The sequence below is a fragment of the Phyllostomus hastatus genome, unplaced genomic scaffold (genome assembly GCF_019186645.2).
Source record: "Phyllostomus hastatus isolate PE091 unplaced genomic scaffold, TTU_PhHast_1.1 phas_scaffold_1066, whole genome shotgun sequence".
In the NCBI taxonomy this organism is placed as follows: domain Eukaryota; kingdom Metazoa; phylum Chordata; class Mammalia; order Chiroptera; family Phyllostomidae; genus Phyllostomus; species Phyllostomus hastatus.
Window position 1 is genome coordinate 18,017,034 of NW_025334004.1, and position 26,359 is coordinate 18,043,392.

General features: G+C 43.7%; 1 protein-coding gene across 4 annotated transcripts in view; it reads right to left on the reverse strand.

Moving 5' to 3' along the window:
* Window positions 1-4,279: 4,279 nt before the first annotated feature.
* SORCS1 (sortilin related VPS10 domain containing receptor 1) overlaps window positions 4,280-26,359 on the reverse strand; it is a 484,554-nt gene continuing 462,474 nt past the window's right edge. Inside the window, exons 24-27 of one of the 4 annotated variants that reach the window (XM_045854533.1) lie at window positions 25,691-25,790; window positions 9,528-9,633; window positions 9,254-9,414; window positions 4,280-4,450 (exon numbers count right to left, since the gene is read on the reverse strand). In XM_045854533.1, the coding sequence (XP_045710489.1) occupies window positions 4,371-4,450; window positions 9,254-9,414; window positions 9,528-9,633; window positions 25,691-25,790 (447 nt within the window). In that variant the 3' untranslated portion in view covers window positions 4,280-4,370. Of the gene's footprint in view, window positions 4,451-5,279; window positions 7,787-9,253; window positions 9,634-25,690; window positions 25,791-26,359 lie in introns of those variants that run through there. The other 3 variants (XM_045854534.1, XM_045854532.1, XM_045854531.1) reach the window with 3 other exon arrangements.

Consider the following 26,359-nt stretch of genomic DNA (forward strand, 5'->3'; position numbering starts at 1 on the left):
CTGTGTACCTCCTCCAGTAAGGTCAAAAGGAATGTCTTTATTTGTGTAATTCAGTAGTAAGGACTTGGGATTTGGGATTTGGTCTGTGCTTTCAAAAGAAAGATAGCTCTTTTCTTTGTGTAAACGCTTTCTCACAACCACACTTGGAGCAGAGAGCTGTGTGAAAATGCATTTTTCTTGTTTTGAACCATCACCAAAGTGTGGCTTACCTGTAGGAGTGGAGGGGAGGGTGGTAGAATAGAGACGGGAGCATGTGTATTCATGAGGAACTTGGGGTTGGGCTAGGTGACCTTGGACAGGCTGAGCCAGTGTTCATTGAATATCTGGGGGCAGGATATTCTCATTGGCAAAGGCGAGGGCACAGAGGGAACACCAGGGCAGCCAGAGCTGTAAGCAAACCCAAATCCTAGTGTGAAGTCCAGATCCAAGCACGGGTGTAAGTATATGGAGAGACACTAAATCCAAAGGGCCAAAGGCTATCAGGGTTTTGTGTCCAAAACCAAGAGTTCAGAGTTACATAAAAATATGAATGAAACACACATATAAAATGAGGAAGTGTGAATGCCAAATATATTAATGATAAAAATAATAAAGCAGCTATCACTTTTGAACATCACATGTCATTATCTAATGTGCCTTATACCCATTATTTCACCTAATCCACTCAAGTTACCCAGGTAAGAATGTCTTTCTTCTTTTAGATTTGGTGAAAGCAGGCCTCAGTAAAGTGAAACGCCTCTCTCATGATCGTGGAGTATCAGGTCTGCATGACACCACAACATTTACTTTTGCTTGTGGGCTGTGTTTCTTCCTAAAAGATGAGTGATGTTTCCCACTCATCTGTATGGTTAGTAGCTTTCTGGCGAATTGATGGTCTGGACTGATTCAATGGGAAGGCCGATTCAAAGGCTATGCTGACCCAAAGGGTCAAGACTCAAATACTAGACAGGCCTGGAGCTGGAGCAGCTTAAAAACACCACTGGATCGGTTGCAAAACAAAGCATCTCATGTGCTGGATTAAATAAGACAAAAGTGCAATACTGCTTTCTGAATTCTTCAGTGTGTTGCATTTCAGATGGCTCACAACACGGGAGACCAGTTGTCCTTAGTGACATGCCTGACCAAAAAAGGTTCAATTCTTCCTTCTTGCTCTACAGAAATTTTCTCCTGGTTAGGGTTGAACTGGTATTTCTGGAGATTCATGAAATAAGATTTCTGAGCATCCATAAGGGTGGGTGGACGTGCTTGGCAAAACGTGCTTATTTCGTTTAAACACAGGCACGTATTTGTGGATGAGATGCTAGCTCAGCAAGAATCCGGAAAATAATTATCACATGAGATGATATCTTTTTTTATCCTATAGAAATAATCTGAGAATGCTCCCGGGAAATCTAGAAGGGTGGGCAACTATTGATTTCATTCTTAAAATAGCAGATAAACAAATCAGAAAATTATTTGTTCTGCCTAGTATATCATTCCCAATTCCTAGATGCATTTCCAAATGTGCTATGAATGTTATTCCTTCTTTTTCATATGCAACATATTACAAGGGTACTGAGGCTATGGGACAGAGGAATATGAAGCGTTCGATATAAGTAGGGGGGTCAATGAGCTATCAAAGGCAAGAAAAAAAGGTGGTGATGCATGGTACATTTCCTATGTCGTAAAGAATAAATGCAAATGCTTTAAGGTAGGAATATTCATTTAATCATGCAGAACCCTTGGTGTGGAAAGTTCACAATGTATGTGTCTTCAAATGGCTGGTTTCCTTTTAGCTTTCAGATCTCAGAGAAGCCACGCACCCACACCCCCTCTCCCATCCCGTCCTAGGTCACTCCGCTCCCTCCTACATTTTATTGTATTTGTACGTATCGACATCTTATAATTTCCTTATGTGTAATGATAACATTGTATATGTCACATTAACTTTTATTATTCATTCACTGTTCCTGTCAGAATATACGCTTGTGAAGGCAGATATCATATCTGCCTTGTTCACCTAAAGAAGTCTGCATACCGATTAATAAATATTTGTACTGTGCAAGTCACAGCTCCCTTTTCACGTGCTTAAAATAAAAACTGTAACAGCTTTCTCCTTGTCTGCGTCCATCTGGAATTACTGTAGGATTCCCTTACTAGGGAAGCGCTAGCCTAAAATGCATTTTCAAAATACGATTAAATCCTAAGAAACAGGGAAACGGATTACATAATAATTCAGAAACCAAACTCAGTCTTCTGTTTTTTGTACTACTTTCTAGCCAGGTTTTTTTTTTCTATTTCTAAACTGCAGTTATTTTACTTAAATTAATATGTAAAGATAGCTTCCCGGTTTCAGCAGTGTGGGTGGTGCCAGCGAGGCAGGGCAAGGATGTGTTGATTCTCGACAAACAGGAACTGGCCACGTGGTTAGAAGTGCCAGCTGGGTAAAGGGTCAGAGCGAGGATGACACCTCGGAGCTCACTGCTGAATAAAAGGGACTTGCTCACGACACCTGAAACTGAGAAATCCAGGGCTGAGTTTCAGCAAACATTTATCTAGTGCCCTCTAATGGCAATGTCCAGCGCTAAAGGTGGAAGGAGGGAAATTAATAATAACATAAAAATCTTCCCCTAAGTGAGCACAGGACCTGGTGACTAAAGGTGTAATGTGGCACACAGAAATACAATGCCAAGTTTTCAATATGTGTTGCTTAAAGGGAAATCCATGAAAGAATGTCACGGAGAAAGGAGCATCTACAGTTCAGTGAGTGCCTTTGGGTTGGGGGACATTCGTTGGCTTTGATGTGGGCTGAACTTGAAAGAGCTGCTGTGCCAGGCACCTGCCCGTGTTCTCCCCAGTCCACTCCCCACTTGCTCCCTGCTCGGCTTTGTTATTTCAGGAAACTCTGTTTCCCAGGCTCCATGCCCCGGCTGCTGGCTGGGGGTGCCCAGCTGGAAGCACAGGCTGGAGGTGGGAGGAGCAGAACAAGGGAAAGGCATGCTCCCTCTTCGTCTCCTCAGCTGGGGCAGCATCGCTGGCTACAGTTGTGTGTCCTCCGTGTCTCCTTTGTGGCTGCCACAACTGCCAGACACATGCTCAGTGACTTCAGCTTCAATCTGGTCATCCTGGGTCCTGGACTCTGAGCATCCTTATGTCCTTCCAGCCCAGGAGAGGGAGAGGCTTCCTGTGGATGCCAAACTTGGGATCACCTCCCCTTCCCCTATTTGGCGTCTTGGCTCCTCAGTAACTCAGGCAAGAAATTCCCTGTATTACATCCCCTCTGTTTGAAATCTCTAGTGAGAGCTTGCTCAACCACCTGGACCCTCAGTGACACAGGAGACACCTGCTCCTGAATGGGAACAGCAGCATAGGCTCTGGCATAGAAAAGAATGAAGGTTCAGAAGGCAGATTTAGCCTGTGGGAAAGGAAAAGGTAAAGGCCACGGGAAAACACCAGGCATTCTCCTGCGTGCGGAGCCTCGCAGGTCTTTGGGAAGGCGAAGGAGGGGTCTGTGTCTGCACACATATTTCAATCAACTATAAGGGCAAAACGTTGTGCAAGGAGAGGTGAACTGATTGGGATCCAGTCCACCTGTTTGTTTTCCACCAAGTTCAAATTGGCTCGGTGGGACTCTCTGAAACAACTCACCCACTCAGGATGCCAAAGCTCTCTTCAGATTACATGCTGTACATGAAAGTGCTTTTCTCAAGTTCACACAGCTGGCCCGGCCAGAAGAAGAACTCCACTCCCTTCACTTCAGGTTTAAAGACAATTTTATGCTATCATTGGAAACTTGACCACTCTCCAAGTTCATGTCATGCAGGTTTGGTTCTTCAGTAACTCCAAGATTATAAACAAATTTGAATGGGTTTGTTCCATAATAGTCACTTCTAATTTTGATAATGACCATATTACCTATTTTAAAGTAAACAGTTTGTAGTGATTTTTAAATGGAATAAAGCATTAGACATCATATAATCAACTGAAATGTAGGTAGAATTCAGGTAGTATACTCTATTTTGTTGGCAAAACAAAACAAAAAAGACCCCATAAAACATCACCCTTTGAGCCTGTGGAGTTTACCATAGTCTCATATGGTAAACCTTTATGGACTCATACAGATGCGTCCCTTCTATGTCAAGAATGAATGCTAAGGTCTGGATAAAATAAGAACCTTGAGGCCAAGACTTTAGAGACATTATCTGTTTAATAAATATGATTGTAAAAGCAATAAACAAGAGCAATTATACATTACACTACATAGTATTTAACAAAAAATACATCAAAAAAGTCATTTGAAAATTAGAAGTAGTTCCGATACTATAAGAAAACTTTCTCTTTTTTTTTTTTAAATTGGCTTCCTATAAAAATAAGTTGGCAAATGAGGGATTTCAATGCTCAGTTGGAATCCTGGAAAACACAGAACAGCTGCCAAGCACCTCATTGCTCTCAAAGTTGCTGTTTGGAACTTCTGAAAAAAGCAAAGCAAACCTCTGCATTTTGGACAGTGAACCCAATTAGGAATAAGGCAAAGGAGAAAATGTAGGTTGGGTAGTTCTAGGTAGAACATGCACAGTTGGCCTTCTTGGGTTTTGGAAAACATTGCAGTATCTGCTGTTTATCTTGCCCTGAATCTTACTCTTGACACCTATCCCTTCCACCCACTCTTGTGGCCTGAAGGCCACCAAACTCTGCCTCGTGTTTGTACCTGCTGTTAGTGAGTAGGTAGGCACTTGGGCCCCTCCCATTAGTAGGCTGCTATTATTAACCTGTCTTTGGGGCTAAGCTGAAATGGCCTAGCACAGTGGGTCTCCAACTTTAGTATACATCACAATCACCTGAGGGGCTTGTAAAAGCAGATTGCTGGGCTCCACCCCTGGAGTTTCCGATTCCTAGAGTAGATATAGGATGGCGACTCAAAATGAACCTTTCTAATAAGTCCAACATGACGCTAATACTGCTGGTACAGGCACCACACTTTGAGAAACAGGGAGCAAGATTTTAAGAACAATGAGGTCTCTGCTGGGCAGTGCGTTACCTCATGAATCTCCTACAGGTGGGAGGAAGCTTGGAGAAGAGGCGCATGAGGACCCCAGAGATGCTGAATCGAGACCTGGTCACTTTCCAAAATGCCAGGCATCCTTTGTTCCTCTCTACTGTTAGTTAAGCCTCAATGAGCCCCTTCTTTCCTCTGTCTTCTCACATAGCCATTCATTCATTCCTTTAACAAATTATTTTATTTTTGCTCAAGGCAAGGCACTGTGCTAGATTTGAGTGCTATTCCCTTTTTCATGATTTTCCAATTAAAATGATGTGAACTGCAACTCTGAGGACTTTCCTGTGCTGTTTCGAGTGAGCCTCTTTTGGTTCCCAGACATTTTGTCTTCCAGATTAAATTTGGGAGGCTCCAACTGAAGAGGATCAATGAGGATGTCTCCTATGGGATAGGAAGCCTGGCAGGTCGGGGATCAATTGAGTTCTACAAATAGATGGCCACTCAGGCATCAATCCATTTCCCAGAACTCATTCTGGGCATCTTCAACCATAACATCTTCTGCTTGATTAACTTTTCACGTCAGCCTCACTAGTCTTCCTCTGCTTGGGCTACACAAGGGCAGGGACCATCAGGGTCTTTGGGACACCCTGGGTCCTGTTATATCACCAGGGCCCTCTTACATCCTGCTGTTGGCTGGGGGACATGACCAAGAAAGAGGCTGTGCTCTCTGAGTGATCAAAACTGTTTTTCAAAACAGCTTTCTTCTCTATTTTAGAGTGGGTTTGCCCAACCCAGAATACTCCTATACCCTCTGCTGGACATACGTTTGTTACCTTCTTTCTCTGGGCCTTCTTTTCCAATTGCCCTGGGAAAACTGGAATTTCTTCATGCTGTGAGCCAATTCACTTTAGTTAGTGAGCTAACTCCTCTCCTTTATGCTACTGATTTTGTCTTAGTGGATATTACGGCACCAGAGATCAGAGAGCACGCAGGTGAGGTGTCTGGGGTGATTCTGCATCATCAAAATCTCATCCTAATGTAAGACAAGACCTCCGTCTGCTTTTAGACTTTTTGACACTCTTGAACATTAAATCCATTAACCTGCTTCTTCTTCCAGTTAAAACAGTTTTATTTTACAAATATTCTCACTCTACTGTGAGAGAGGAAATACTGAGTACAGCAACCATCACAGAAGGAAATTGCCCTGCCATACAGTAACAAGTTCAAAACACTTCACAGGAATCTTCTAAAATCGGCCTGCATAAGATGTTTGTGATGGTGTGAGGATACCACCATTCATCTGAATGCTTTCTTTTCCAATGTACATGGCCAGGTTTGAGTTGCTTTGCGTACAAACCGACTCTTTCACACACACATGATATGTTTCCAGGGGGGAGAGGACAAGGATATTGGAAGAGGCAGGTACTACAGGAGGAGTCAGAGGGCACATGAAGCTGAACCCTGCAGGGCAGGGTGCAGCTGGACCAGTGAGTGAGGAAGCTGGCATGCCTGGGAGTGTACAAGACTGACAGACCAGAAACTTGCAGGTGGTGGAGGCAGGGTTGGCAGAGAAGAGGCCACTATTTAGGGAACATCAGGGCTAATGTGTCCAGAATCTTAGCAATGTGTTTGGGAAGACAAGGTAGGTGCAGATGAGGGGTAACTTGGGGACTGGAAGGAAGAGATACAAGGTCATCAACAGATCATGACCACAAATGGAGAGCAAACAAATGGAAAGGCCAGTCAATGGGTAACTGGGATTCTGTTTTCCATCTAAACCGGGCAAGGAGTAGAGAAAGCTGCAAAGGAAGCAGTCGTGACTGGACTGGGTGAACGGAGAACACAGGTTCGCTTCTGGCACGCTTTCCCTGCCTGCCTGCCTGCCTTCCTTCCTTCCCTACTCTGCCTGCGAGCATGGAGCTTCAACTCCTGTCTTTACCCCTGTGGCCACACCGAATGCAGAAAGCAGCCTTGGGGCCCACAGAGCTACCAGATAACTTGGAAGCGGAAATGGCAATAAGGAAGATGGAACAGAGAAACAGCTCAGGGTTTCAAACTCCTGTGCATGTCTTTGTGTCTTGGGAAAGGGGCTGGGGTGGCTACCCCACCCATCAGCCGGGAGAGCTAAAATCGCTGTTAAATCTAGAGCCAAGAATATTTCCAAAAATACATGCAGATTTCCTTGGCCTAAATATGTTAGGAAGTTTCTACAAACACGACCGATCAGAAAAAGAGAGCGAAGGGAGGGGGAGGGGAGTGTTTTTCCATTAAAATAGAGCACCTGTACACTGCCCCTCGGAGCATGGTCTCAAGGTACAGTCCACATGCACAGGCTTAAAGCTAAAAACCCTTGTTGTCTGTGTCTGAAGAATTAAAAAGTCCCGATGCAGTGCGTGTTTGTTTGTTTGTTTGGATTTTGATTGTTTTTATTTTGTTTTTTTGTTTGTTTATTTTTGTTTTTACTGGCGTCCTCCATTCAAACATTTACATAGGTAGGGATTTCTTTTGTGCTTTGATTCTCAGCAACTATGGAAATACTTCCTGGCAAAATAGGAAACAGAACAACAGAGGAAAGAAAGAAAACATAAAGTTAGTGGTCATGAAGCATGATGCACTTGACAAGAGCGAAATTCTTTCCTGATCAGCTGGTCGCCTGTGGCCTTTGGGGGTTTTCCTTAAATTGCAAATTGTGCCCCAGCAGATCCCCGCTTTGGCGTTGAAGGCGGAGTGGCTTGTCTTGCTCTTTGCAATCGGAGAGTTGAGTCACCAGGTTGAGTAGAAGGGGAGGGAGGGGAGGGTAAAGCTACTCTCCTAAGAGAAAACGTGTAACACTTACTCATTTAATGACATTGGAAATGGAAAGGTGTCAGAGACTTTGCAATGTGCCGCAAGACATTCCTGGCGGAGGAGGCCTGGCTACTCTGACAAAGTCAACGGCGCCTGCGCTTCATACCCGGGGGCAATGGGACTGAAAACCAAATGACCCACAGAAATGCACTTAGAAGCTTTAGCAGTGAATCGACAGGGTGAATGCTTCTCTAGACTTGAAGACAGAAAAGGCTTTTTCTTTTAAACCCAAAGCAATTACACACTTATCGCCCTGTCTCCCCAAATAAAAGAAAGCGCACTGTGAAAATTGGACACCACATGTGGCTGCGGGGGTTATTATTACCACTGATATGAGCCAGTCATTGCATTTAAATTTCCCCTGAACACAGCCAGGGAACTCTCCCCTATCCATTTAAAGAGAGGGTTATGTTTTCATTTAGGTACTCATTTTTTTTTCCCCAAGTAACAATCTTATAAGGGCCTTCTTAGGTGGTCTGGCATTATTACATTAGAGTGAAGCATGAATGCTTATACAGTAATTTATCCATCGTAGTCAGCAATGCAGGGTCTAGATGGGAACAGTTACAGCTTCAACTCCTGTTGCCAACAGACAGGAGGAAACAAGAAGAGAAATGGATCACAATCGTGGCTTCCTGTGTTTGTCTAGCTTCTTGGAAAATTTTCTCTGTAATGAATAAGAGGACTCAGCAGTCCCACTGGAGCCCTTCTATTCCTAGCTGTTGGGTTAGCATGCTGATTTCACAGGCAGGGTAAGCTCTATTGATCGAGATGAGGTCCATTTCAACACTCCCAGTAGGGGTCAGGTGAAAAGAAGGAATATGTCAACACACTCTGTAATCGCCTAACCCTCCAGGGGTGTCCCATAGGAAACCCCCTTCCTGGGATGTCTTACAAACTTTATGCCTCTTGTCCTTCAAGTTCTCAGGTTCTGTGTTTTCTAGGGGGGGACAATTTTTAGATTAGAGCTACATTAACAATAAAAAAAGTCCCAAAGTGATCGGGCTGTCACTCCTCTACCAGCCTCATTATGTCACTCGTCTTCAAGTGTCCCCGAGCTGTGCGCCCCCCTGGAAGCTGTCTCCTGCCTGGCCCTCCAGACCGCCAAACCCAGCCTCTGACGCCTGCCCTTCTTGAGTACTGTCCGAGCAAACGGTTTGCTCCTCACCCAAGAACATCCAACATTTTAGCATGGGTTTTTGGAAAAGGAGGAGCTCATGAGAGAGAGAGAGAGGCAAAAAGTAGACAGGAGCAAGAAGGCATTTTTCCTCATTCCAAAGGGAAGCAGCAGGGAAAGAGGCATCTTAGCTGTTCCTCTCAGGGATGTTAGAGTAGAAAACAGTGGTTATGTCAAGCCAGAAAGGGGTTAGAGACAGACTCAGCCATTGACTACTCAGGCTGAACAGCTGACAGCTACTGGGAATCATTTACCTATGAGCTGGGATTCCACCTTCTCATCTATCAGCTGGCCAGGCCTCCTTAGTTCAGTCTGACAGAAATGGGGCCTGCTTTCAGTGGGACTGACTCGACTGACCATCTCTCGTTCTTTCTCATTTTGCATCTGGGCATAAACATTAATCCCCGGGATCTTCCTAAAACATCAACAGAAACCATCACTGCTATGCGCAGGACATGAACATCACACGTTCTGAACCTGTCACGGAGAAGAGAGAGGGCGGGGAAACACAGACAGAGGGACACGTACCTCTTAAACTTGTAGATGACGAACACGGCCAGCCCCACAAACACCACGGAGAGCAGCATCAGCATGGCGGATCCACTGTGGGTCGGAGTGAGGTCCACCAGTGGGGCTGTGGGAGAAAGCAAGGCATGGTCATGATGTGGGTAGGTGGGTGGGTGGGTGGTTGGCTGGGGACTCCATGAGAGACTTACACTGTTCACCTAAAGGGCAAGTCCCAGAAAACCACATGGGGCTTACACACAAGGTGCATGTCACACAGCTGCAACGTGGATGTGCTTGAGCCTGTCTCAGCCCCCAGAATGCGCCAGCTGGCCTGTCCAAGAAGGACAGTGCAGCCAGACTACGTGGACTGAAGGCTGGCTGCACCTAGGGCTAGGTGTGCAATCCTGGGCAAAGTACTTCAGCTTAATGTGCCTCGTGGGCTGAGATGAGACTAACAGCACATATCTCATCGGTTTCTGTCAGGATCAAATGAGTCAATGCATGTAAAGCACTGAAAACAGCGCTAGGCACATATTGAGGCTTCTACAAATATTAGCTTTTATGGCTACTGCTGCTGCTGTCTTTCAAATCAATATTTATAATAATACAATTACCAAATTTTCCTATACTCTGAATGCAAGCTTTGCCTACTAAGCAATGCAGATAATCAGAAAAAAAGCACCAAAGGAATATGTTTATGAATTATCCATTTTCTCTCATTCCTGTCCCAGCTGTTGTCATATGAAAGAAAGAACTGAAAAGTAGTAATAGCATGCTAATGTTTTTTATACACAGAAAACTGATGGCCTAGTGAATATTTCACAAGGGCTGGAGGAGGGGTGTGCAATTGGGTGTTGTAGCTACAACTTTCCAAAGCCCCAACAGCTCATGCCATGAAGCACCAGCCACTCAGATGAGTTGAGTTCACCTCTAGGACTAAACTGATGTCTTTGCATCCATAAAAGATCCTCCCTACCTGAGTTTGCCCTTACTTTGCAGCTCTCGGGGATATCTCTCTTCACCTCCAAACCTCCTCCATCTCAGGGTCAAAGCTGTTGTGCTTTAAAACTTTGTTTGCAATTAATTTTCACCCTCTTGAAAACTGACATTTTGCAAAAACAGCATAACTCAAGCATAAAAGGCAAGCAACATGTACCCCTTAGAAGCCTGAATGCTGACCTTTTAACTTCCATCATTTGAAGCAAAGCCTGATACTCAGAAATATGGGTGACCTTTAAGCACCATTTTCTGTGTTTTTTCTCTGTTAAGAGCCAAAAGTGCAATGTTCTGGTCATCCAGGAACAAAAGTTCAAGAACAGAGGCTGTAATACTGATGGTCTCAGATAAGACTCAAGGCTGCTTCTGGTCTGTCTGGTTATTGTAGGATAACATCCCAGCCACTCAATAACCACTATGTACTGAGACGTGTATTCCGTATGCCAAATCATTTTGGTGAAAAACAAAGTCAAACCCTCTCTCTGAAAACAGGCTTAGTTGTTTTAGAAGAACCAGCTTTTAGGAAGCACTAAGCTTCTCCCTCCTCTGTATGTCAAGGAGCATTTCAGCTGTGAAGTTTGAGTGTGCAGGTCTGTGTGTGAGAAGATGCGGCAGAACACCCAAGGCACACGTGCTTTTAGCTCACAATCAGAAACTAGAGGTCTCTTTAATTTTACGAAGCAAGCGCAGTGCCATCAGCTCAGGAGTCCAGAGATACTTCAGAGTTCACACCAAAACTGGTAGGATGTCATCAGGGAAGAGAACACCTCCATCTGTCACAGACACTATCGCCACTGACTCTCACAAGCGGAAGGCAGGGTCCATGGTTTCCACTGCACAGGTAAGAACAATGAGATTCTCATAGGTTAAGGTTGTTCCACAGGACTCAGAACTAGTAAATGGAAGAAGTAAGACTTGAAACCAAGTATCACACACACACACACACACACACACACACACACACACTTTGTATATAAGGTCTGACTAGAAGAAGTCCAGCCATCGTTAATATAACAAAAATGGTTTGTGTGACATTGATGTAACCAGGCAGCCAAGGAGAGTGGACTGGAATGTGCATGTGTGAACAATGATGACTTCGCTGTACTAGTTGGTGGGGGTGGTAGACACTGTTGAATAAGCATGTGTACTGTGCGGCTGTCATATTCAAAATGACTGAGTAGAGCAACGAATCTGCAACAAATTTTGCATCAAGCTTGAGTATTCCTCTATGGAAACTATTCAGATGATTCAAAAGGCTTTCAGGGATGATGCAGTAAGTGCAGCACAAGTAAAAGTGTGGCAGAAATGCTTCAAAGATGGTGAAGAATCTGTTGAAAGTGACCCATGTTCTGGAAGGCCTGCCCCAAGTGGAACACTTGAGAATGTTGAACGTGTACGGGCTGCAATCAACAAAGACCGGCGACTGACAGTGAGAGAACTAGAAACTGATCTGGGGATTCCAAAAACTACTGTGTCCGAGATTTGGATACAAGGTCTTGGCATGGAATGTGTTGTGGCAAAATTCATTCCATGACTTCTGCTACCAAAGCAGAAGGAACATCGTGCTTTCAGTTGATAATGACTTGATTCAAATGGCTACCAATGAACCAGCTTTCTTCAAGAAGGTTATAACTGGAGATGAATCATGTGTCTATGGCTAATATCTGGACACAAAGACCCAGTCACCCAACAGATGTGCCTGGGTCGCCATGACAAAAGAAGGTACGGCAAAATTGTAGCAAGATCAAGACCATGTTAAGTGTGTTTTTTGATTGGGAAGGTGTTGTCCATCATGAGTACACCCCTCCAGGCCAAATAATTAATAAGGAGTACTACCTCGATGTTCTGCACCAGTTGAGAGATGGAATATGATGAAAATGGCTGCAGCTATGGGCAACTGGTGATTGGCAGCTTCATCACAACACACTCGCTCATCACATCTCATGCAGAGTTTTTTGGCTAAACATCAAATCACTGAGGTGATTCAGTTCCCCTACAGCCCAGATTTGGTGCCCTGTGACTTCTGGCTTTTCCTAAAACTAAAATCACCTTTGAAAGGGAAGAGATTTCATACTGTCAATGAGATTCAGGAAAATACGACAGGGCAGCTGATGGTGACTGGCAGAACTGTGCAAGGGCGCAAGGTGCCCACTTTGAAGGGGAATGGGGCATCCTTGTCCTGTGTGCAACGTCTCTTGTATCTTGTATCTTCTTCAATAAATGTCTCTATTTTTTCATAGTACATGGCTGGACACCTTCCAGACAGACCTCGTCAACCCTGGGCTCGTTTCAGTGAGGACTATCAGAAATTTTAAATGATATTTCTAAGTATGGGAATTAAGACAAAACCATAGCACAAGAAGCAATTTAACACGTGACACAAGTTAAAATGTTATTAAGTTTCAAAATCACAACTCACATACTTTTAAACTTGGATGACATGTATACATTGCATTTATCTGTATGTATCACATATATGCATGGTATGTATAAATAGAGACATGAAGCCTCATGTAAACATCACCCAGCTTCCATAACCATCAAGCCACAAACAGCAGTATTATTATATTTCTAACCCCATCCAGTCCCCATAACCCCAATCACTGGATTAATTTTGAAGCAAATCTCAGCTATCTTAAGAATTCATAAAAGCTAAGGTTGCTCACTTTCTCCACATTATCCCAATACCATCTTAATACTTAAGGAAATGACGATAGGAAGCTGTTTGAAAAATAATCTACTGCAAACCCTTGATGTGACTGGGGACAAACAGAGCCCCAGAGAGGAACCAAAGATGGTTAGGACGGGTAGAGGCAGGTTAGCTTTATTTACTCAACTTCTAATTCCCAGCTGAACGCTTTCAGAATAAGCAGGACATGGGTGTGATGGAGCAATCAGGAAGAACTTTAAGTCTGCTTGAAAGGGTTGGCATTTGAAATAAATGGAAAACTGAAGAGAGGAAATTGCTTTGGCCAGGCTCTGGCTAAGACAAAGCAAATGCCTGCAAACACATCTGTGTGCTCACACACAAATGGACTCTCTTCCCTTCCTCCTCTCCTCTCTCTCCTCATCACTAGGTTAAATCTCCCAATTAAAAAATCATTCCCAAATCCTCCTTCCTAAACAAGCTGCATTAACACAGTTTAGTTATTAGCATGTCGCTTTGGGAAAATGGGCTCCTGTGCCCCAAGTCCTAAAACCTGTGCTCTCTGTGCCCCTCCCCATCTCTGCGTCCTGCCTGCACTTCTCAGAGGCAGGCAGCAGGCCGGCAGGAAGCAGCAGGCGGTGGCAGGGAGAGACTGAAAACCGTTGTCCTCTGTGTTCTGTGGGTAGCTTCTGCTTGCTGATCTGGCCCTGAATATAAACAGGCTATTATTGCTCCACACAACAGCAGCTGCACGTCTTCGTTTGCCCAACACTTAGGTGCATTTGTGTGTTTTGCTGAGGAATGGAAACTTGTGATAAATGGGCTCTAGCTTGTTGTATGGAATTAGCATAACTTAATCCCTCTCCAATTGCAGCGTAAACAAGGTGCAAGTAGAGGGGGAAAGTGCTGAGCAAATATTTGCCATTATTCACGCACAGAGCAGAGCGAGGACTGGACAGTACTGCCAGTCACTGAATGCCTCTCATTCTGGGTGCTGGCAACCACAGTTCTGAAATCCCGCGAGACTCAACTTCACGTTTTGGGTGAAATAATGGATATGGTCCCTTTTTTGGAATTAGATTCTGACTCTGCCCCGTCCATTTAAATGGCTTAAACTGAACCTCAGTTTCCTCATCGGCATAATGGAAATAAACTTCTGTTTATTTTCTAAAGTTGTAAAAAAAAATAAGATGGGATTTTTAAAGCCATGGCATAGTAACTGGTACATACTGAATATTTTTAATATTGTCATATAATTACTATCATATCCCTGAAAGTTCATTCTATAGAAAACCAGCCCTGAAAAATGATGAGCGTTCCATGGTCAAGTAATTTTCAGAAGTATTTGCTGGGCATTTACCATCTTGGAGATTCCTGAAGCTCATCAGTATATTATATTAAAAGCTCACAGCAATCTTGCAGGAATGAACCTCATTTACCTTTACCATAGAGCTTCACAAAGTCCTTAAACCACAGACCCTTTGCAGACCTTGTCCCACACAACACACAGGAGGAAATGCCTCACCATGAGCACCACTACTTTTCCCTTCGCTGCAGCCAAAGCTCTTTACTTGGTGTATTTCCAAGTTTAAAGTCAACACTACAGTGGAATCATGTGGTAAAGCGGTGCAGGAAACCTTTGTTGCTGTCTCCAGTCACTCCTTCTGTCAAAGGGACTCTCTTGGAGAACGTCTATCTGCACTATGGCCCTGAAACTTTGAACTCCAACTATATTTCTAAACCAGAAGTTTGTGCTATCAAAAAGTTCACAAAGCAAGTTCGCCATATCTTAATTTTCTCTTTTCCTTTCCAACAAAGAGACTCAAACCAGGACTTTCGTTACATGCCTAGACTATCATCAAATCCATGTGGTCTGAAATTGCTTTGTCAGAGATTAAGGTGCTAGGAGCACAGCAGAGAGAAACCTTATCTAGAGTGCAGAAAGGCTTCTGTGCACTGAGCGCCCTCATCTGCCCAACAGGTTTCTCCCTAGCTCAAATCCAAACCCAGTCAGGAGAGTCTCGCTAGGCCCTGCTGAGATGACACCATGAGCTTGCAGGCCAGGAAGCATGGGAATTCCCAGGTAAGCTCTAAGCACTCATGAAGCCGTGCTGCTAATTTGAAACTTAGGATGAGTCTCTAGGAACATCCAGCCACCAGCAGTTGAGGTCACTTGGCCAACTATGACACCCATGGGTACCACAAAGACCAAGCTTCTCACCACGATCGACAGACAGGAAGAAAAAGATGCCTTTTGGTTTTCCAGGATTGAAAGTCCGGGAAGAATCCTACTTACTATGTAAAGTGCTTCTCAAAGTGTAGTACACCTGGAGAACCTGTGAAGATGCGTTTTCCAAGGCTTCACTTGAGAAAAAAAACATATCAGTTTCTGAGAGGAGGTCCCAGAATATGTAACCAGCTACCCTGGTTCTAATTATGCATACCAGTTTGACAGTGCTGCATGGTAGGCCCCAGCTACTGTCACTCATGAAACTTCCAGTCCTTATCTTTAGAGTATGCATCAACTTCATATTCTCTAGGTCAATAAAACCAAACAAAATGGACAAACACACCGCTTTATTGCTGAGTGGTTTAATCTGGCTGTGAATTAATTGCTAGGCCCCTCTCTGTGTCCAAGCCTTATACAATTTGAGTTTGAAGCTTCTCCCACTGCGAGGTGAAATCTGTTTCCTCACCCCTTGAATCTGAGCTAACACTGAAACATGATTTGGCAATGGAATAAACTGGAAATGACAGGGTGCCACTTCTGAGTTTCTAGGCCTTGAGCACTTACGTTCTTTCTCTGTCTCTGTTCCTCTCTCTCTCTCTCTCTCTCTCTCTCTCTCTCTCTCTCTCTCTCTCTCTCTCTCTGAATCCTATCATTGTCAGGTGGGAGCAAGGTCAGGGAAGCCTGCTGCAGGATGAGAGAACACGTGGAGGAGAGCTTAGTTATCCCAACTGAGGCCATTCTACAGCTGCCTCCAGCCAACTGACCCCCAACCTGGGGGACAGCCCAGCAAAGACCAGTAGAGCTCCCTGTCCAGCAATCCGTAGCTGATTGTAGACACACAATGAACATAAGCAACGCCAGAAGACCCACTGAGCTGATCCGCAGTGTCATAAGCAATAATAAATGCTTATGGTTAAGCCAAAGAATGTCTCAGTGGTTTGTTACACAGCAATAGCTTACTCATACCTTCTCTCCTCAAGCCTCTTTCAACTAGTTAAACATCCAAGTAAATTTTCACCTTTGGGCTCTACGTTATCCAATTCTTCTGTTCCCACTGGTAGGGTAGGCGATGACCATAAATGTTCACTTCTAGACCAGAATGACCATAAATGTTCACTCCTAAACCAGGATACTTTAAGAAGGAAAGGGAGTGCTCTTAAAGCATATGCAGACACGACAGATGAGAACCCAACAGTCCTGGCCACTCGAGGAATAAGGAACTTACACCTAGTGTCTAAAAGGTAGTTTTCCCTAGAGTCTGTATCTTCTCTATATTTTATGTGTTCTTCTGCCTGCTTTTTTCACTGCTAGTTGTTCTCCATTATCCGCCTTGCCTTCCCCTTGGGGACCAGTTTCCCCTGACTCCCACTTATTTCTAGCCTCAAGCCTGTTTGTGCCCTGCTCATCAATTGTTCATCTGATCACTCCCTCCCTGCTGACCATTCTCTGCCCAGGAGTTTCTAAGTGCACCCCCGGGCCTAGCTAACTCAGCCCAATTACTCTGTGGTCACTTCAGGCCCTGTTATGGGCTCAGGGATTCAGAAAATTGTGAAGACAGACTCTGTTAGAAGCTGAAGAGCAACCTCATTGCCGGTCCCTGGTACAGTGATGAAAGTATCGCATTCATTTAATCACATTGGGTGTAGGGATGTATTTAGATATCTGGGCACTTGTTATTACTTATCATAACAACATAACAACTCAACAAAAGGCAAAAGCCACTGGGCCCATGTGTGTGTGAAACAGCCTAATTATTTATAGAAGAAAAACAATATTTACTTTGAGGGAAAATACGATTAGCATTGCCCTACTCACAAAAGACTTATAAATGATAACTCTGTAGATAATAAGAAAACCAGAGACTAAACAGACAGATCAATTTATTGGCTGTGGAAGAATTTCACTGGTACTAATTGCCTCCTTAAATGGAAAATGTTATTGCAACAATTTATTTTACTTTACAGTTCAGAGCTCCACAAGTCCACGATCCAGCATCTGCATCTATAACAATGTGGCTTAGATTATATTGCATTTTCTAAAGCTTCTTGACTAATGTTAATTCTGCTTTCACGTGGAAAGGGTCTTTCTCTGTGTGTAACTGTCACGCAGGACTCACAACATATCCTGATCGAGGCTGAAATTCTGACTTCCTTTTCCCTTCCCACATTTACTCATAACATAGCCAGTGAGAGCAACTGAAGCCTGGAAATATTAATTTTCTAATATCTCTGTGATAACATCTTTTTATTACACCTGAGAAAGAAATTAAACCAGTCAACAGCAACGATGGAGGCCAAGATAACACAAGATAACAGTTTTATTGAAAACCCACACATACCCTTGACAAAGGACAATTTTCCTGGAACATAACCACTTATACAAGACAACCGCTTGACAGACGGTGGAGGGGGGCATTACTGTATATTAAATTTCTCTTTAATTCAACCTGGTATTTGAGGCTCTTCCTTTGAGAAATATTAACCTTTCACTTTTAAAATCATATCTCTCTGCAACTCCAGAAGAGCAGTGACCCCATGGAAGTTAAGGGTTGATGAGCACGCTCATTCCGTGAGACATGCAGAAATACAGGGAGATGCGCGTGAATCATTTTCTGCTCATACTAGCACATTAGCGGCATCTAGATAATACCATTTGTTTAACTTGCATAAAACTCATGGCGCTCCAAGCACATCTGCCACTAAGATTCTAGCGCACACTTGACTCATTTTTCAGCGGCTTCATGGGCACGGTGCTTGGCTGGCCTTTGTCATTCATCTACATTATGGATGTGGTACATCGCAGATTCAGAGACTTGCTTCATTCTTTTCCCCCTCACTCCCACTGTCGTCTACCCAGGCTGCTGATTAGGTTGGCTCTGGATATGCCCAGAAATTAGATTTGAATGTTTATGACAAATGTCCTCCTACACTTAATATCACAGTCCCCAGCTCCCCTTGTGAAAGCATGCCTCTGTTCTCATGGATGCCCAGAGTTGTAAATCAGATTTATTGCTGGAGATAGATGCGCCCCTTTCCTTGTTATGCAGATGAATTTCTGTCCCTGGGATGCTATGTAAAGGTGGTTGCTGAGACTAGTGAAAGGCGGGCTGCTTCAGCATCATTTGGGGAATTTGTTAAAAATGCAGATTTCCAGATATCCTTCCCTGGGCTTCTTTCTGATTCAGGATGTGTGCAGCGAACCTGAAAAATCTCTGCTTTTGTAACGCTTCCTAGCAACAGCGATGTCGAGATGTAGAGTCAGGCTCAAGAACGGCGTCTTTATAGCAGGGTTACAAAGAGTTTTCCCAGCACGAACAGGGTTTCCTTTATCCCACGTGTTTTGAGGAAATCAGTGGGCTCCACCTCTTCTAATCCTTCTGTGTAGCAGTCCCACTCCCCAAGTTTCAGATTATTTGCCCAATAAATAAATCCTGTGAAATGCAAATTATCCCAAAAGTGCTATTGTTTGTAATTCAGTATGAATCACTCTAGACAGGTTTTGTGTTCTCAAATAAACTGCTAGCCCATTCTCTAACTTCTGCTCTCATGAAGAATCTCATCTATTTTACCACAGAAGAATCAACAAGGTTTTAAGCTTCTTTCCCCCTACCCCCAGCCTCACTGCCAAGTATAACAACTGAATTACTCATGACCATGGGTCCCTGTAGCAACAAAGATACAGAATTGATATAGTCTGAAAGATGTGGCCAGTAATTAGGGCTTTAATTTGTCACCTGTCGGCAAGTTCCCCTCACGTGGCAATCTAGGGAAAGGTGGAATGTTAGAGTTTTCTGTATAGTCTGGTCCAGGTCTTCTCACATGAGTTTCAAGCTCCTTATTTCCAAATTCCTGATAGGATTTTTCACTTCTGTGTTTTATAACATCAAACTCAACATGAACCATGGAACTTACCTTCTTTGGCAACCCCCTTTCCCCCCCCAAAAAGGCTCCTATTCCTAGGTCTCCATCTCCATCAAATAAATTACCATCTCTTGCCACTTGGGTTGAAAACTCCTTGTAAAATGTGTAAGTAATTTATTAAAAAGAGAAAGGATTATTGACTGTGGCCCAAACCTATTATTTTAAAAAATATGTCTCCGTTTGCCCCTTTTTCCATCTTTATCATATTTTATTAATCCCAAACCTTCATTAATAAAAGCTTTCTCACTAGCATGCATGGATATTGAACAACAAAGTTTATAATATAGGGCATATTTATTTTCCCTGAATTTCATCCCTCTCTCTTTCCTCTGCTCATAATTTTACCTTCAGTAGGAATATTTGGATTCCTACCAAATATCTGGAATTTTTGGTAGGAAGGGGCATATTTGAGGGTAAGTATCTAGGTGTTCAAAACCATGTCAGGCTATGCCTCATTTGACACATAAACCATACAAGGTCACCTCGCCATGTCTCTGGTCAACACAGTGCTTTGACCTGGCGTGTTTCCTTTTCCTTCTTTCAGAGAGTTCCCACTCAACAGTAAGGCTCATCTTTGTTGAACCTTCTACATGGAACGTTTTTCATCCTCTTCACTTAGAATTAGTAAAGGGTCATGCATTTAGTATTCGGTCCTCAGGTCTAGTCAACGTGGAGTGAGGGAGGGTCCTGATTCATCTCATCACGCTGGATGAATCATAGACTTTAAGGAACAGTGACAAAGTGAAGCACAGAGTCGTGCGAGGACTAAGGTAATAAATCTAACAGGGGTCTTATCCTTGAGTAAATTCCAGGTTATCAGGGGCAATTTAAGAAAACCATTGGCACTTTAGGGATATTTTCTTAACAGCTCAGGTTTCTTCTTCCATAAGTACCTGCAGAGATGAAATGTTCTGCATCACATTCAGAGCCTACCTGTGAGTCTTGCTGGGGGAAAAAAGAAAAAAAAAACCTCTCCCTAAGATGACATTATAGCTCTCAAAAAAAATAGTAAAAGGCCAGGGGATGCCACAAAGGATGTGAAGAAGGTTCCGTCTGTTTGATCAAGTGAGGATGGTGCAACCTAAAGTCTGTGACCCAGAGCTCCATCATGAAGTGAGGCTGCCCTCTGATACTGGAAACACTCCCGCCAGGGACCAGAGCAGTGAAATAAGGGCCCATAAGTTCCACCTGCTTTAGTCTCTTCAGGACCGGCCTTCATGCCAGCCCCACTCCCGTTGTCTCTGGGACCTCTTGCTCCGGACCACAGAACTCTCATTTTCCTTCAACCTACACATTCCCCACAAGGTGCAGATAAATGATTATTATGTATGGGGAAGGAATACCTGATGTGAGAAAGACACAGAGATGGGTTTTCCATGGATGCTTATTGGGTAAATGAATGCAAGGCTCCACTCACCAGTTATTTGGTAGGAAGTAGCATGCCAAGGGACCAGTTCACAATTAAATAAACAGACTCTGCAGGTTAACTGGAGAATGGAATTTTGAATGTATCTCTACACCTTATAAATTGGTTATATCTCTAATTATTTACGAAAGCAATATTTACTGAGCACCTGATATGTTGCAAGTTCTCTGCTGGGTACCATGGTGGAGACAATACTAAGATATGCTAAACTGTGTCCTTGGTAAGTTAAATAAGAGTAGTGGTGGTGGTGATGATGATGACGATGATGGTGATGATGATGATGATGATATCAATTTTAAAGAACCATGTGAGTTCAGCCAAGGGATAAATGACATCCAGATAAAGGTCTCTAGAAAGACATCGTGTGCAGGCTGGCAATGAGTTGAGCCTTAAAATACAAATACCCAGGAGATGCAGACAGGTGGAGAAGAGATGAGAAACATTCCAGTCAGGAATAGAATGAGCAAAGGTATACTTCGGTCAGAACACCAGTGTGTCCAGTCCAATACCCAGCTTGATTGATTCCTACTCTTTTTTCCAACTCTCCAGGTTGTCTGGCAACATCTTCTTAGCCTTTGTGTGCTAACATCAATGCCAGCCACCATCAGGTTCTAAAAGCCAAACAGGCACGCTGGCCATGGCCCTTCGTCAACCTTCTTGGCAAGAGTTTCTCATTCTCTCCCTGCTCTCATACAATTGTACATCTCTCCTTTCTGCAAAAAGAATTTCGGCAACTTATCTGTCAAGAGTGGTTTGAGTATGAGAGAAATTGCACAGGAAGCGAGAAGCACAGGGATGGCTGAGAACAAAACAAGGGCTGTGTTCAAAGTTGAGCTCAGCTTAGATAGCAAAGTTAATGAATTCCCCCACAGAACGGGAGGGTCTTTGTTCTCTCCTCTGGTCCCTAATGACACCCAGGTATCTGGCAGTGCTTACCTTGTGTTCCCATAAAAGCTAACAGGGAGCTGAATTTGAAAGACAAAATAAGGCTAGTAAATTCCTGAAAGGAGACAGTTCTTTTTCCTTGGAGACAAACCAAATTATGCATTGCTTCTCTCGCCAGCAACATATTCTGGCTCAAACGTTTTTAAAAGAAGGCTGCTGAACATCTGCTGAGCAATTAATGGAATGCAGCAGTGTGCTCTAATGGTCCCTGGGAAGGTATTAGCAATCCTGCTTATGAGACATGAAATGTTGCAAACAGTGGTCCTCCCCCACCCGTTTTAAAAAAAATAGAATATTCTGCTGCCTGCAGGGGGTGGGGGAACAGAGGAAGGGAAATGCAGTGGAGATGGAAGTTCTTCATCAAACACTCTTCCTCACTACTTTTTTCTTTCCCCCACATTACTTCTTCCTTCTCTTCCTAACTACAGATAGAAATGTGTTCATTTCAACTTTGCAAAAGAAACCGTGGCAAGTGTCTAATGCAATGATTCCCCCACCTAACATGCTGAGTTTTCTATGTATGAAGGAATTCCCTTCCACTATTTTAGTAGAAGCAGTCTACCACCGAGTTCCAATCGTTTTTAAAAAACTGTGTAGTTGCAACTAATTTAGGACCAATCCCCAACAGACAACTGAGCCCTTGTATATTTTATTTCCTGATCACAATCGCTGAAGTGCTGGCCTTCACATACACATTCTTTTCTGTCTAAAAGCCTGGCTCAGGGACTGTGCACCTGTGGGTACTGCTAGTTCTAATCTGATGATGGCAAGTGTGGCGAAACTCAACAGAAATTTCCAAGACTCAGTGATTGAGTCAGCCCTTGACATTCTCTTCCTTACTCTTCAAACTACAGTTGATTATTGACATATAAGTCTGCATCTACTCCAGTCCCTGAGCCAGTTGTAACAGGAAGCTCAATAGTGCCAGCTGATTGGGTTTGGAATTACAACAGCAAACTATCAAGTCTAACAGGGAAGAGCTGGGAACAGCCACAGTGGTTGGAAGTCAAAGAATTGTCTCACTCTATCCCAACTGGCCCAACTTAAGATTGGGCTTTTGCCTTGAACTGAATTGTTGTTGTTGTTCTTCCATTCTTTGGCAACCTCACATCACACACATCCAGACTGCAGGGGGCTCTCCCTCAAATCTTGGTGTGCTTGCTTACCTGAGCTGCCAGTAACACCCCTCCCTTTGCCGATCCTTCTCACCGGGGATCCGATTCCCATTTCTAAAAATCTCCACTATAAAATGAACTATGAACACTAATTGGAAGAATTTTCCAGCCCTTCCAAATTTTGCATTATTCCTTGCCATCTGGAGCTCAAACTAGGAACGATGAATGCTCCATGGCCATGGGGAACGGGCTTTCTTTCCCGCATGGATTCATGGATAACTTTGCTGTATCTGTTTCCCTGGCCAAACCAGCTTTGCTCAAATACCCGCATTTCTGATCCCTACTTTTCAGCTTTATCCCAGCTCTACACCAGATGCCATTATAGGAAAGTACCTTTAAGAAGCATTTGAAATAAGCTTTCAAATTCAGACAAAAAAATGATCTGACCATCTTTGGAATGTGATACAACAATCAGGCAAATAAAAACCAGGCACATAAAATAACTGCTGGGAGAGAGGTGTGGGAAGAAGGAAAGGTATGAAATGCAAGTGGCCTCCAGAATTGGAGAACTGGAGAAGTAGGTTGGGTCTCTATCTTGACCTGTGATGCTCCCCTTTCTAAGAGAGGTCCCGGGGTAAATACCAGGAGAGTGTTTCCTAATAAATCCAGGTACTCGATAGCAAAATATACTGCCTGAACACAGCACTCACTTAGAAGGTGAGTATGTTGTAAAGCAAATTTTGCGTCACTAGGGATGAAGCAGAAGAGGTTCGGTCTTCCCCTAAACAGGCTGTACCACCTAACTGGATTGGATACATCAGTACAACTATTTAAACCAATTTCAAGCCAGTTACTTTTGACTGAATTGACAAAATTTGTCAGTGGCTTGTCTACCAGAATGACGACAACTGATGCTTCTGGACATTGTTTGTGCTCCACTTCAACCAGCTACGTGTAACAGTCACGTGTCAGAGGCCACCACTCACCAAAAACCAACGGTCAGCCTCCTGAGTAGGAAATGGCAATCTGGATCGCTGATACGTTGGCGGACTTTGGCTTAGGGGTTGCTCTTATAGGTGCGGCTTAATTGTTCCTTAATTTCTTCAGGGCATTTTTATCAGCAGTATTATGAGGGAAGTGGGATTTCCCCGGGGCAGGAAGCTTCCGGGAAGGCAGAGGCTATCCCATTCAGAGAACTCTGCTTGGCTCAGATCAGGCGGGCACTCCGTAAATGCCTGCTCAGTGGATGCATGAGGACGGCAAGCTGTGGGATACCAAATCAGCCCACCTCAATCCTCCGTCCTTCGAAGAGTCATCTTCCTCAGGTGACCCTCCCAATGGGTCACAGCTCTGCTCCGAGGTCCCCCTGGCTTCCCGGAGCCCCGCCAAGCAGGCGCAGACTGCCCAGCCTGGCGTATTCCTACACCCCACTTCCATATCCCGTGCTCAGGAATGGTGACTTTTAAATATTCATTTTAAGGCAGTGGTAGTTTTTTCTTTAAAATAAACAGAAAATGTATGAGACCCTAATGCAGAAAAAAGATAGAATATAAGCAGAAAAGGGACCAGAACTTCCAGGAAGCTGGAGAACAGCACTGGAAACTGTTGCTCTTGGTCCCCTCGTACTCAGCATCCCAAAGCCCGTGGTTTCCATGTCCTTCCTTGGTGCTTTGGTGCTGCAAATGTCTCTGGCATTTAATCCTATCCATCCATCTGTCTCCTCCAAGACACTTTCCTGTATCATTTTGACAGAGCACAGTTTGTCTCTGCTTCAAATTTCCTACACAATTTTGTTAAAAATACAAGGAGTAAAAAGGAACAAACAGACAGACCAACGCAATAGCTTACTATCTGCCAGGCACTACTCTAGGTGCATTACCTGAATTAACTTATTTCCTCACGCAATCCCTCCGACACAGGTGCTATAGCCATCTCTGAGGCACAGGGAAGTTACGTCTCTTTTTAAGGTCTATATAGTGAGGGAGTGATGGGACCACAGTTGAAACCAATGGTCTCACTGCACGATTGAAAAATCTGAGTGCTTAAGTGCACTCTGTGGCTTCTCCACGTGAGCATGTATGCATGTACACATTGAGGTACCCCACCACGGCCCATTTCCCCCAACCCATAGCGCCGTCACCACTGCCACCTCAAACACTGCCACACCGCACCTGGATTACACATGTTTTGAGGACAAAGATCATTTCCTACCACCCCTTATACTCTATGCAGTGCCAGCACAGTACTCAGCAAAAATAAGTACTTCAATAAGCACTGTTAATTAAATGTAGCATTAATACAACACAATGCTATCTATTTCTACACACTTGGGATTATGTGAATGATCACTGAGACTTCTATATGGCCTTAGGAGAAGAATCCTCCCTGCCACCCCCCACACTCATCTCATGAGCAAAGAGGCAGAAACTCAATGGCATTAGTTAATTTGGAAGATCATGACCAACTTGAGGTTCAGTTCCTGGCTATGGCCCTGTATAACTCCTAGGTCTGAGCTCTTTCCAGCACCCTTTATTCCAAATTTTAAAGAAAAACAAGTGTTTGTAACACAATTTGAAAATAAGGTTTTACAGAACAACCAGGGAAACGTTATTTGTAAAACGGACATTATGTTCAAGATTTCTGTTCAGATGAAGCTTGCTGTCACCTGAGGAGGATGCATTTAGGTGAGTCACTGATGGTTTTTTGCCAGGGATGAAGAAAAGTCACTTTATTTGGTTGCATTGTGGGTCCCCATTAAGGTAAAAATGCCAAGTAAGGGAACCTCCAAAGAATGATGCCCCACTGCTGACAAAGGGGGGCACCCTCTAGTGTTCTGCTAAAGCGATAGGTTGGGACCCCCCTTTGCTAGAGCCACCAGCGAGGACCCAGCGGCATGAAAACTGACCTGCTGTTAAGTGGGCTGCGTGGACAAGCACCTGGATCCCGGGTTTCAGCTCGAAGTGCACTGCGTTCTGGTTGAGCTTGTGGATCAGCAGTTCCGATATCTGAAAGAAATGTCACAGTGAGTGCCACCAAAATTGTCATACTGACTATAAGCAAATGTGCTGAGAAATCTTTATTGTCTTTACCAGGGCATTCCCAATAGTATGCCTGTGAATTATAGAAATTAGTTTTAATAGGATTTTGAGTTTTTCCAGAATATGCAGAAATAATTATTTTTAAGTATGACCCGACTTTATATCCTGAATGCTATAGAAGGGACAAAGCATTAGTAAATCAAATAATTCATACTATTAAAAATTATCTTGAGTTAGGTTAGAAAAGTCACCGCCAGTTTTTTGTTTGTTATACACAGAGCTTAAAAGAAGTAGAAATTTATACATTGTGGTGAGATTCACATACATTTATCCTATTTTCTGATAGACACCCCCTTATTCCCCCAATGCTTCCCACCCCTTCCCCAACCCATGTCCTGTGGCTTCCACAGAATATATACTTTATGAATATTTATGGAATGGCAGATACAGTGTTTCTAAAGTAATACATTATGCAATTGAAACAAAGTGCAACCACAACTTAAGTAATGACTGGCCGACCCTTGTTTCACGCTTAT